Here is a 13,927-nt window from a genome sequence, read left to right on the forward strand (position 1 = left end):
TTCACCTGTACCGCATGTCTTTGGGCTGTGGGGGAAACCGGAGCACCCAGAGGAAACCCACGAGAACGCAGGGAGAACAAGCAAACTCCACACAGAAACGCCAACTGACCCAGCCGAGGGTTGAACCAGCAACCTTCTAGCTATGAAGCGACAGCACTACCTACTGCGCCACTGCGTCGCCTCCTAAATAATATCATATCATATAATAATAATATAGGCAGCACAGTGGCGCAGTGGGTAACACGATCGCCTCATAGCAAGAAGGTCGCTGGTTTGAGCCTCGGCTGGGTCAGTTGGCATTTCTGTGTGGAGTTTGCATGCTCTCCCCATGTTCGCATGGGTTTTCTCCGGGTGCTCTGGTTCCCCCCACAAGTTCAAAGACATGCGGTACAGGTGAACTGGGTAAGCTAAAAAAATAATAATTGTCTGTAGTGTATGTGTGGGAATGAGAGTGTATGGGTGTTTCTCAGTGATGGGTTGCAGCTTGAAGGGCATCCGCTGCGTAAAATATAAGCTGGATAAGTTGGTGGTTCATTCCGCTGTGAGGACCCCAGAATAATAAAGGGACTAAGCTGAAAAGAAAATGAATGAATGAATATCATATAATAATAATATATAATAATAATAATATCATAAAATAATATATTATCATATAATAAAAATATATAACATTAACAATATCATATAATAATTATAATATCATATCAATGTTTTCTTCAGTATGAATATTTTGTTTTAACTGAAAATATTATTTATTCCATCAAATATACATTTCTAAATGAGACAGTAAACCCAAAACGGAAAATTACATAACAATTTACTCACATTTCACACATTCCAGACCGGTTTGACTTTCTGTCTTCTGTTGAACACAAAAGAAGACATTTTAAAGAAAGCTGGAAACCTGTAATTGACTTTCATAGCACTTGCTGTTCCTATAATCAATAGTTATGTTTTAAGCTTTCTTCAACATATCTTCATTTGTAATCATGAGTACAAAGACAATAATAAAGGTTTGAGGGTGAATAGATAGTAAGATTTTTTGGGGGGTGAATTATGTTGTTTTATGTTTTATTTAACTCTACATGACAACATTTATAATTTACATTTGAAAGACAAGTCATCCGTATATAGACATATTATCCAGCAAAATAAGAGCTGAGTTGAGTTGACTTTATTGGTACGCGTAGGTATGGACCCTTTGCAGCAAAGTTTGCCATTTGATACCAACAATTAAATCAGACATTTACATACCCACATATACACATACAAAAGTACCTCATAAAATATTACAATTTATTCAGAGCGACATAGATGATGGGACAAAGCTATTCCTGTAACGTTTTGTCCTATTAAAAAGCATCTGAAGCCTTCGACCCGAAGGGAGTACTGTAGGTTAAAGTCCTCAGACAGAGGATGAGAGCTACAGCTACTAATGTTCTTGGCAATCCGTAAATCTGCCTACTATACAGAGATTCAATACTCAGCTGTGATTCAGCAATCAACCTGCTAGACCACCTAACAACCTGGCTCAGTCTATTCCTGTTTTTAAGGGACAGACTTCCAAACCCTGCCACCAGAGCGAAGGATAGAATAGACTCAATAAAAGCACGGTCGAAAGGAGTTTACATATTGGGCCCAATGTAAAAACGTGAATTTCCTGAGACAAAAAAGGCACTGATGCCCCTTCTTGCATACAGCATCTTTGCCTCTGAGTTTAAAAAACGGTCAATAATGGTACCCAAATATTTGTAGTTCTACACGGTTTCTACTTTTTGACCCCTGATATTAGTCACATTAGCTGCTGTATGATTCCTTCTAAAATCAATAATCATGTCCTTTTTTGTTGCATTAAGTTTTAGATTTGACTCCTCATACCACTGAACAAAATGCTCCACCATGGGACCATGACTATGTTTATCTCCTTGGAGGAGGCTTATATCATTCATTCATTCATTTTTTTTTCGGCTTAGTCCCTTTATTAATCTGGTGTCGCCACAGTGGAATGAACCGCCAACTCATTCAGCATATGTTTTACGCAGCAGATGCAGTTGAAGTCAGAATTATTAGCCCCCTTTTTATTTTTTAAGTATTAACAGCAAGGAAATGTTCACAGTATATCTGATAATATTTTTTCTTCTGGAGAAAGCTTTATTTGTTTTATTTCGGCTAGCATAAAAGCAGCTTTAATTTTTTTTAAAAAACATTTTAGGGACAAAAATATTAGCCACTTTAAGCTATATATTTTTTCTATAGTCTACAGAACAAACCATCGTTATACAATACCTATAATTACCCCAACCTGCCTAGTTAACCTAGTTAAGCCTTTAAATGTCACTTTAAGCTGTATAGAAATGTCTTGAAAAATATCTAGTAAAATATTAATAACTGTTATCATGGCAAAGATCAAATAAATCAGTTATTAGAAATGAGTTAGTGTTGAAAAAAAATTCTTCTCTCCGTTAAAAAGAATTTGGGAAAAAATATACAGGGGGCGAATAATTCTGACTTCAAGTATATATACAATCATTAATAATGCTGAATTATAATTATCTCATTATTTTTAAATAGCCCTAGCCAACCTTTGCAGGGCATATGATTTATACGAATGTAAAGCTCAAACATGTGCATAACCTGGGTCAAATAAAAGACAAAATATTTCAAATGCACAATTTGAGAACAATTTCCACACAATGTCGTTTAAAAGCTTGCCCGTTGGCAACGCCATTGTGAGGACACAGACATTCTCGGTTATTTATTTAATTATTGTTTTTAACAGTACTGCATTAGGCCTACATAATCAGACGGAACGAGGAATTTGGAAACGTCGCCCGTATACTAGAAAATCAGTGATTTTCCATCGCCTTGATTCCGCCCATATCATCGGGGTGTCCGCCTTGTTCGAGGGGCTGGTCGTAGAGGTCCGATGCGTCACGTTTGTTTGGGCCTTCTGCATCCCACTGGCAGGGAAGCGCCCGATTTTTCCTCCCTGGCGTCAAAACGTCCTGTATATATTTATTACAATCGGGAATCTTCGGGATAACGAGGTATCGAAAGGAAAACGCGACGCAAAGTAGGTTAAATGCAGCGAGGTGGCGGCTGCTAATTTTTTTACGGCAATTGCTACAGCGTAGCGTACTGGTAAACACATTTGCATGACGCTTTACGTGTCATTTGCATGTAGTTCTGCAGACGCTTTATGAATTGTTGCATAAAGTGTGTTTATTGCATGTGTAATTTGTGAGTAACATAAAGCGGATCGATTGCAGACGGGCATATTGTGTGAGAAGAGCATTAGCAGCGGTTGCTAGCTCTGGCTGCAAGTGTGCGTCGGTCAAAGCTAGCTGAAGTTTTCTTGTACACCAATTGCTAATATAAGTCCTGGGGTATGGTTATATTTCAAGGCTTTGCGCGATGGTTTTGAAAATGGATTTCTAATATCCAAAGCTTGGCTTTTTTCTGCACCAGGCAAATAATTAAGACGATCAAAGGGAATTCCAGATTTCTCCCATTTTCCTCCCTCAGGCTAGCAAGCAGCCGGCTCCACAGATCGTATACATTTTTTAAATCTAGATTTTCATTGCTCTCACTGCATGACATTGTTTCTGTTTTAATATTCCCAACTATAAAGAAGTTCTCGTCAAGTGTTTATGTTGTGATGGGAATGCTGTTTATTCCATTTAAAATTCAATATCAGTAAAGGTTGTCTGAATTAAGCAGCATTATTAACATGTTGAAGATGCATGTGGAAACACTGCAAATATCAGTATTTTTTAAAATGTTTATTCGGAAATTTTTAAGCTTTGCTCATTTTGTTAACTTGAAATTAAATTGTATAAATGACACTGATATAAGGAAGTGTTTCTGGACCTCTTTTTAGTCATCCACATTCTATAATTTACTGCGTTTTCAGTTTAAAAGTATTTGTTGTTATTTGTGTTTTGTACATATTTGAAGTCATTTTCAAGCCTTTGATTAGTCATTGTCTTATTATTATTATTATTATTATTATTATTATTATTATTATTATTTAAAATATGTTACATTTATTATTCCTATTTAAGTGAGTAATGCTTGTGTAATAATGCATTTTATTTCCCATTGCAGGTATGCATTTGGAGACCATTCTGTGTAGTTTGCTGGAGAAAATTTCAGACGTTCCAGTTGGATTGGTATTTGATACAAATATACCAAAAAAACTCACAAATTATGAACCAGCTCACTCAAAACTCTTTATAAGACAATTTTAGTATCATTTGTTACTTTTCCAATGAACTGACCATCAGTTGTTGGACCAATATTGTGCAGACAGATCCCAAAGTGCTGATCCCAGAAAGCTGAGTTCATACATGTACAGTGCAAGAATGACAGAAGCATGGCAACAGCAACATGCAGTGGCCGCTCCTCCCGTCGGGCACCCGCTTCTACAAGGGGCTGAGAATGCATTGGGCAGTGCTGCATATGGTATTGTCCTTCAGGCGGACCCTGCTTTGCAACAGTCACAGCATGGCCAACATGCACAGCAGCACACGCTGCCAGCTCAGCAGCCTCAGCTGCAGGTAGGCAGTGAAGGTGGCCACAAATGTGGAGCATGTGGTCATGACATTTCACATTTGGCCAATCCTCATGAACACCAGTGCATGGTTAACCAAGACCGTTCTTTCCAATGCACTCAGTGCATGAAGATCTTCAACCAAGCAACAGATCTTCTGGAGCATCAGTGTGTTCAAGTTGAGCAAAAGCCATTTGTGTGTGGTGTGTGCAAAATGGGATTCTCCCTTCTCACGTCTTTGGCACAGCATCATAATGAACACAGCACTGGAAACAACCCAATGAAATGCTCTATTTGTGAAAAAACTTATCGCCCAGATTCATCCACCTCAAACCCTCAGCAGCCCTCTACTGCGGAGACATCCAATGATGGGGCAGCCATGGGTTCCTCTTCCACCACAGCTTTTCAGGGCTCTGACCGTCCATATAAGTGCTCCGTGTGCAATAAGGCGTTTCGCCACCTTTCAGAACTCTCCCGTCATGAAAGAGTGCACACGGGGGAGAAACCCTACAAGTGTGACACCTGTGACAAGAGCTTCAGTCAAGCTTCTCATCTGGCACACCACCAGCGCACACACAGTGCCGATCGGCCATATAAATGCGCTGTTTGTGAGAAGACCTTCAAGCACAGGCAGCACCTGGTGCGGCACATGTACGCTCACTCTGGCGAGCACCTTTTCAAGTGCAACCTGTGCGAGCTGCATTTCAAGGAGTCATCCGAGTTGCTGCACCACCAGTGCCAGCCTGCTGGAGAGCGTCCCTTTCGATGCACAGCATGTGGGAAAAGCTTCAAACGACCCTCGGATCTCCGACAGCATGAGCGCACCCATTCAGAAGAGCGGCCTTTCCAGTGTGAGGAGTGCCAGATGAGCTTCAAGCAGCAGTATGCGCTTGTTCGCCACCGTCGTACACACAAAAACCCAGCCGACCGCCCTTTCAAGTGCAATCAGTGTGACAAGGGTTTCCTGCAACCTTCCCACCTGCTGTACCACCAGCACGTCCATGGCATCGAGAGTCTGTTCAAATGCGCAGCTTGCCAAAAGGGCTTCAGACAATCTGGGGAGCTGCTAAGGCACAAGTGCACAGAATCAAACTCTGGGTCGAACGCAGTGGAGAAGCCGTACAAATGTGACGTGTGCGGGAAGGGCTACAAAAAGTCATCTACGCTACAGCGCCACCAGAACTCCCATTGCACAGAAAAGCCACTCAAGTGCTCGCTGTGCGGCCGCCGCTTCCAATCCTCGTCGGATTTCGTGCAGCATCGGTGCGACCCTGCTCGAGAGAAGCCCATGAAGTGCGCAGACTGCGAGAGACGCTTTAAATATTCTTCCGAGTTGCAAAGACATCGAAGAGTCCATACAGGAGAGAAACCCTTCAAGTGTCCCACCTGCGACAAGGGATTCAAACAGCGCGAACACTTGGCTAAACATGGCATCATCCACTCCCGCGAAGCTCAGTTCAAGTGCGTGTGGTGTGGAGAGTGCTTTGGAGAGCTCGGAGCCCTTCAGGAGCATACAGTTCAACACACTGCAGAAGGAGGAGGGTATCCAGCTTCCTCGTGCATAGAGTGAGACCTCCTTACCAAGCTAAAATATACCTGATTTTTCTTATGTATGTTTAGTGACATATCCCACAAGCATTGCAGTAAATGTTGGACTGGTAAGGAACTACAGCTTTGATGTACCTTTGGTAGATTTTGGCAACATCGCATCTACTCCACAGACAGAAACGTCAACTATTTTGATGAACAGAACTGCACACGAGAGTTGCTCCTCAAAAAAAAAAAAGAAACTGCATGTAAAAATGAACAATTTAGTCTCATATGCGACTTGTATACCACGTGTTTGAGACCAGCCAAGAAACAGCTGATCAGTTTTACAAGGAACTAAAGAGTTAAAGTGTGAGTTCTGCTTTGCGCATTCAAAGACCAGTATATATCTAAAACAAGATAATGTAGTGCAGTTACCAGTGAAAGCTCTTTTTATTATTTTTTTCAGAATTACTTAAGCAAGAACATGATAGCCACCCTAGAACTTCACAGGATTGACCTCGTCTAGATGATTCATTGGTTTTCTTTTGAACTATTTGGCCTTGTACCTTACAAATTAACTGCCTTTCTTCCAGTGATCTCCATCTCATGCCTCCTCCACGTTAGTAACGGAACACTGTCTGGCCATCTGGACAATATACAGTAGTGATTGTATGTATTCTTAATGTATAACTCCCATCACCTAACCCATAATGTAACAGGGTATATGTATGCATGAATAGCCTAAATAATTTATACCGTTTGTTGTCATATTAACTTGTAGGCAAAATGACTACACGAAAAAAAAAAAATAGTAGCCATTCTATTTCTCTTGCGCATTTTGACTCATAACAACGACGCAGTTAGTTTGCAAGCAGTTCTAAGAGTGAATTTACAGTAGTACCGCGTTTCGCAGTTACTTACTAACTGCCAGGCGACAGAGAACAACGAGGAAGTATTTGAGTTTGCCGACTGCAAACGGATGGTGTTTTGCGTTAGCTAAATAATGCTGTAGAATTTGTAAAGATATCTGTACATGGATGTTTTGTATCACTTTGACATGAGTACAGTGCTAGGTTTTAGTATCCGTTTGTGTATCATCATACTGTAAACTGTGCATATGTGATTGTTTCCTCTTGTGAGGATATGTTGTTTCTGTTTTAGTGGATTATTCTTTTACCGCAGACACCTTGTTTAGTTTCTCTGACACAGATTTAATTGTTTGATTTCTGCTTTAGAAACAAAAATGTCACAAAAGATGGTTGGAATTTTAGTTTTTACGCTTGCGTCAATGGATCGGATGACAATAGAGCGCTGCAGTTTCGACGACAAAACCCTGAAGAGTTAAGATCTATGGGAAGCATAATTTTATAACATTTGGACATCACGCTTTAAACTGCACATCCTGGCACCTCAGATGTTCTTATGTAGTGATTTGTTACAAAGATTTTTTTATTGATATGGGTTTGTAATTTACATGTAAATCAAAAAGTCCATGTATCATCAATTTATGTTCAACTTTTAAAAAAAAAATAATAATAAATTGAAAGTCGCATTATAAAAACCAATGGGAAGTCTTGAGGGAATTAACACTGGGTCAACTTTCCAGGTTTTGATGTACTGCAGCACCCTATATAACTTCTTGTTTGGGTTAAAATACTGTATCTCACTGAACTGCATAACAGGCAATCAACAGCTTTTGTAATTATATAGAAAATATATATAAATTGAAAAATTGAAGAGTACAAATACAGGTTATAGGATTAAAAAAAGCTAAAATACAGTATTAACTAGTAGTTGAGTGTTTTTGAAACGTAAACCTCTTACAATGCAGTTTTTAAATGTCTAATTGAATCCATATTAATGATACATTTTTATTAACCTAACAGCTTGAATGTAAATATTGCAAACATTTCATGACCTACCCCCTCATGCCTCAGAAAGCCTTATTAACATTAACGGCTAATGTGTCAGTATTGTTTGTTCTGTTACAGATTTGTGTACTCTTCATGTGCATTAAATGCAGAGATTGAATGGTGTCATTGCTTGTGAAGCAATATCTTTTATGTCCAGACTATTATTAATTAAATAAATTATTTCAGTTTTTTGTATTTAAGCAAAACAGGTTATCCCACCATCCAGCACCTCTATCTGTAGTGTGTCACTCAAGCCATCCTTCTAAATGTCTGTGTTTATGGATATAAGGAGACTCAAGTTGTAGATATGCCATAATGTATTTTTTTTTCTTTCATTATCACAAAGGGTTTGGCATGTCATAACCTAATAGGCAAACAATTAAATGTTTGTAAACATAGCTTATGCTGTTCTTATTCCTAAACCAGATGGTGCAATGACTAGAGTCGATGTTGAATTTGGTTAACGTTGATGTGTAGATTCAGTCTAGTGAAATAGTGTTAGAAAACTACAGTAGAACTATAATTTGCCTTAATTTTCTTAATAATAATTAACTCTTATTTTCTTCACCCAAAACACTTTACTTTTATTTGTAAATAGTGTCAGACTCTTATAACATGCAGTGCAGGTATATGGTAGGCTATATGGTTTGGTTTTCATTCTGATCAGATACCTTGAAGAAAACAAACATCCAAACCAGAGGTTTGAACCATCCTAAAAATGTCAAATGTGTCAAGTTTCTGTATGAAGACCTAATTTAAAATATTAGTACTGAATGGGTCTAAAATGTCATTTAAAAACATTTAGTTTCTTATTAAGTTACATGAAAATGCAACATTTTCATTTTAATGTTATTTTTGTGATTTTATTTTGCGAAATGCTCATTTGAATTTTGTATAGTTTAAAAATAAACAATTTTTCTCATCTTTATTAGGTTATTTTGATCCGATTTCAATTGTTCGTTTATTAGGCAGTATATATTTTTTCCTTCATAAAATGTTTAAATAATCTTTAATCTTTAAAATTTTTAATTTATAGATTGATCGTATAAATTTTACATTTGTATGCTTTTTCCCCCTGAAAGTATTTACGTTATATAGACCCTCAAGCACTAATTTTGGCAATTTTTAGACCTCAGCGCGAAAATCCCTTGTGTAGGTGGTGCATATACATATTACAATAATTCCATATATATATATATATATATATACATATATATATATACATATATATATATATATATATATATATATATATATATATATATATATATATATATATATATATATATATATATAAATAAGTCCTAATGCAGAAAAAAGGCGATTTGTAATTATTATTTATCCACGCAATTTTAGTTTAATTCCACGGGGGAATGTGGGGGCTTTTATTCTGAAAAATGTACCGGAAGCCCGGAGTATTTCCGTTGACTCCATGGAAGCGATAGCAAAAATCGACTAGAGTGCTATCCTAGGGGTGATATCCGTCTACCTGTCAGCGGATACCTCGATCACTTACTCAATCTAATTGGTGAATCACTTAGAGGAACTGGGAAACTCCATTTGAAGATTAATCGCAAATCTAGATTCGCGTTTATCGAAGTTGTCGTGGCCAATAAAACCAACCCATCGATACCGTTAGCTTGGTTAGCGCAGTTATCCGGAGGGAACGATTTAGAAAAGAGCCCGCTGAACCGCTGTAATGAATATTATATTTACCAACAGCGATGATCAAACGCTTTTTACCAGAGACAATCGATCAACTCGACATTTCGGCTTCTTCACGTTGTTTATGTTCCGTATTACCGCGTAACGACGTCCAGGGAGCTTGACAGGTCTGTTTCTATTTCTTTTTTATTTCTCTCTTCGCATCAATGTCTATTTAAATGCAGAATAGGAGTACTGCGACAGGCAATCGCATATGCATATATTACAATCTGTTTAAAACTCTTATTTGTTTTTAAACATTTTACAAACGGATACATTATTAGGCTGCCTCGACTGACATCATGAAATCCTGATTCATATAATATACACTGGCGGTCCGTCAGAAAATAAGCTGTTTTCTGAACCGTTTTGGACGCCCTTTGCTTTTTGCTTTGGCTTTTAGTGGCGCGAGCGTAAGCGCGAGGTCATGCGCGCCGCTGCTGAGCAGCTGTCAATCACAATTGCTCGCGAGAGATCGCACTGACGCGGCTTGCCACGGTGTTTTACAGTACTACAGTACTTTCTGTAGTGTTTCACAAAAGAGGTTGACTTGTCGCTGTCGCTTGGAGAATCTCGCAGTAGTAGGTGGAGAGAAGGCGGATCGACTGGCAAAACCCGCCATGCCCGGTCCGGTGAGCAGCAAAGCACGGGTGTATGCAGATGCCAACACTGTGAAGAGCAAGGAATACTGGGATTATGAAGCACATGTGCCTAGCTGGAGGTATAAAGATATTTTACCAATATGTCATTGTAAAAAGTACTATTTCCTAATATACTAATGTATATTGTATATAAATGTATATAGTATACACATTGTTATAGTGTATTGGCACGGTATAACCATAGCCAGTGCCATTTCTTGAACATATTTAGTGGGCCTTCTTTGGCAAATGTTGTTCCCTTGTATTTCAAATGTTCCAAACACCACTGTGGTATTTTCAACATGTTCAGAAAGTCTTGGTAGTTGTTACACCCTATAATGTTACAGGTTTGTGTCTAAAACACCCTGGTACTATGTAGGGCTGCACAAAATATCGTTTCATCATTGTTATATCAATGTGATAATTCGCAATAGTCACATTGCAAGATATGCAATGTTGAGTTTATATTATAATTTATCATTTGCATTTGTTTTTTAATGCCTGTATTTGTATATTTGACTTTAAAATCATTCAGGTATAAGAAATTGTACCTCAGACTGTACTGTTTCAGGTATAAGGTTTGTGACCTTAACTATGATTATTTTATTGAATTATTTTTTATTTTTATCATTCAGTTACTGTACTTGAATACTGTTAGACTCGGGGAATTATAAAACACTTTATTTTGTTTCTTGATTATATTTATAGATTGTTATGCATGAAAATATTCAAAGCACATTCAAATGCACTGCAATTGGACCACAGCGAAAATGTATTTAGGGACTTTTAAAGAGTTTGTTAGATTTTATGGAGATGCATTCTCATTGCAGAATCATCCCAATTAATCTAACATTATAAGTTCTTTCCAAATAGAGATATTAAGTCATCTGGTGAAATTCATATTCATATCATATCATATTATATATCACAAAACAAAAAAATATTGCAATGCTAGATTTTTCCAACATTGTGCAGGCCTAGTACTAAGGCATGGTAGTATGTGTCCAGTTAGTAAACTTGTTTGTATGCTTACTGTGTTTGATTCAGCAACCAGGATGACTACCAGCTTGTACGGAAGCTCGGAAGAGGCAAATACAGTGAAGTTTTTGAGGCCATCAACATCAACAGCAACGACAGAGTAGTTGTAAAAATACTGAAGGTAGGAATGCCTGGGGGATATTCCAGAAAGCTGGGTTTACTTACCATCTGCTAAACCCTAAACTCTCGGTTGATTAACCCAAAACCTGCTTACCGCGAGTATGTCGGTTCCAAAACAGCTGATAAGAGTTCGTTAAATCAACCTCCTGAAGATAACCGCCGGTTAATGCGCGCGCATTGCGCTTACCTGAAGGCATTTTCAGTAGATCGCCGAATTTATGAGTCATCATAGAAAGTCACAGTGAAAAAAAAAAAGAGCGACGCACTTTGCAGAGGTTTTAATCGCATATTTCACATCTGCATTAATGAAAGAAAGAAATATAAGATAAGAAAAGAAAAAAAATAAATAATAAGAAAATGTGTGAGTTCATTAAATTACACATGCCACCCTCTCTTTTTTATTGTAATGAAAAATTGAACTTCTCATTAACATCCTTTTTGAGTGTTATGTAACCATTCATGCATTTAATTTTCCTGCCATTAATTTCTTAAGGCCACAATACAAATATGTATTGACTAGTATATAAGGCTTATAGAAACTGTAATCCTTCTGGAGCTAGAAGAACTCTGTCCAAAGTCATAATTAAACACAGAAACATTCTCTGAAAAGGTAATATTTGATTACTGGAGCTGTATTAAACACTCTAGAATATTCTTTCTGTCATGCAGCTAATAGAAAGGAGGCTGAGGCCTGTCTAACTGCTGTGGCCCACCAGTTAGAGGAGCTGCTCTGTCCTTTAAAGGCTCATCAGTGGTGTGTGTGTATGTGTGTGTATATACTGTATATGTGTGTGTGTGTGTGCGTGTGTGTGTGTGTGTGTGTGTGTGTGTGTATATATATATATATATATATATATATATATATATATATATATTCTAAAGTAGTTGTGTAAGGTCCATCTTCAAAGACAAATAAAGTCACATGAGCATCACCTTAAGGTCCTGCATCTTAAAATATGGATATATTTTCCCACAAAAGACAAAGCTGCACTTCTTCTAATATTATATAAAAGCTACAGAAAAATGTGAGGGGTGCAGAAAGAGAGAGAGAGAAAAAAGCAAGATCTCTATGTAAGATTCGAACTCGCTCCTCTGTGCGCTCCGTTGTTCTTTAATGGCGCACTGTCCACTATGCTGGACAGGTCCTACACGCTATTGCCACATTGTACAGTTACCTAAAATGCCCTGACGCGAATACAAAGAGCTCCACTAAATGTTTTCTATGGTAAGCGGAGACCCGCAGGTTCTGAACTGGACTTATAGCCCTCTAACAACAAAAAACTTGTATATCTGTGCTTCTGCGTCCATAAATATTCTCATCAAAAGAGCACACAATGCTCAGTAAACTCTCTGAAACAGACAAACTCTGGAACATAGCAACTTACTCTCTGAAGATAACTTGCTCCGGATCAAGTTATCTTCAGAGAGTAAGTTGCTATGGCTACTTAACATACCCCAGATGTTACGTCCGATTTTGGAACCAAAGCCGAGGTTATCTACTTACTTACTCTCAAACTTACCCAGGATGTGTCACATAACCTGCTTTCTGGAATACCCTCCTGCTCTTTTATTGTGTAAACATGTGAGCATCATCATTTCAAATCCCCATGTCATTCCAAACCCACCCAGACTTTTGTTTCTTTCCAGAAGTCTGTGCTGTCATTATATGTGCAGTCTTAATATATTCACACTGCTCAATAATCTATTCATTTTAATTAGATTTTCTGTGGCTGAATCTGTATGAACAAAAACAACTAGAAAATATTAAAAATATCCTACTTTTTTGGTCCGATATGGGTGAAAGTCTTAAGAATATATATTGTAATTTTTTTTTTTTTTACTTTTGCAGCCTGTTAAGAAGAAGAAGATTAAACGTGAAATCAAAATTCTGGAGAACTTGAGAGGAGGAACCAACATCATTCGACTTGTAGACACAGTGAAAGACCCTGTGGTACTGTGGCTTCAATAATGTAGCTGCTATTGTTTTATACAGAATTGTGTTTTTGCTAAATTAGACTTAAATGTGTTTTATTTGAGCCCCATGCTGAAATTGTGTCTGCAGGTTTTATTCTGTGACACTAGCTAAATATTTCATTCTTTATTTTTGTTGAATAGGGTAGTGTTTTTATCTGTCAATAAGATTTTTACTCTCTGTTCTATTTAATAAATTGTCATACTAGATGTTAAAACAGTTAAAAAAACAACAGGACGAGCCTTGATCTTCTAATAGTATAGGTTTTTTTTTCATCCTGTTGTAATTGTATTTTTTTCCTTGTTATTCCACAGTCTAGAACGCCAGCCCTTGTGTTTGAGTACATAAATAACACAGATTTCAAGGTACTACTTTTATTTACTAAGTGCTAGTCATATCATAACCTGTCAAAGTGTGTGTATATATATATATATATATATATATATATATGCATGCA

General features: G+C 37.6%; 2 protein-coding genes across 2 annotated transcripts in view; both read left to right on the forward strand.

Moving 5' to 3' along the window:
* Window positions 1-2,893: 2,893 nt before the first annotated feature.
* LOC130232314 (zinc finger protein 319) lies at window positions 2,894-8,118 on the forward strand. Its single transcript, XM_056462141.1, has 2 exons — window positions 2,894-3,073; window positions 4,108-8,118. The coding sequence occupies exon 2, from the start codon at window positions 4,350-4,352 to the stop codon at window positions 6,120-6,122; it is 1,773 nt and encodes a 590-aa protein (XP_056318116.1). The 5' UTR covers window positions 2,894-3,073; window positions 4,108-4,349; the 3' UTR covers window positions 6,123-8,118.
* A 1,906-nt stretch (window positions 8,119-10,024) lies between these two features.
* The window catches only part of csnk2a2a (casein kinase 2, alpha prime polypeptide a), an 18,680-nt gene continuing 14,777 nt past the window's right edge, over window positions 10,025-13,927 (forward strand). Inside the window, exons 1-4 of the mRNA XM_056462142.1 lie at window positions 10,025-10,420; window positions 11,388-11,499; window positions 13,348-13,449; window positions 13,785-13,835. Of these exons, the coding sequence (XP_056318117.1) occupies window positions 10,320-10,420; window positions 11,388-11,499; window positions 13,348-13,449; window positions 13,785-13,835 (366 nt within the window). The 5' untranslated portion in view covers window positions 10,025-10,319. The remainder of the gene's footprint in view (window positions 10,421-11,387; window positions 11,500-13,347; window positions 13,450-13,784; window positions 13,836-13,927) is intronic.

This window comes from Danio aesculapii, chromosome 7 (genome assembly GCF_903798145.1).
Source record: "Danio aesculapii chromosome 7, fDanAes4.1, whole genome shotgun sequence".
Lineage (NCBI taxonomy): Eukaryota > Metazoa > Chordata > Actinopteri > Cypriniformes > Danionidae > Danio > Danio aesculapii.

Excerpts from the sequence above, each read along its gene's own strand:
- LOC130232314 (XM_056462141.1), top strand. The coding sequence starts at position 4,350 with ATGTACAGTGCAAGAATGACAGAAGCATGGCAACAGCAACATGCAGTG.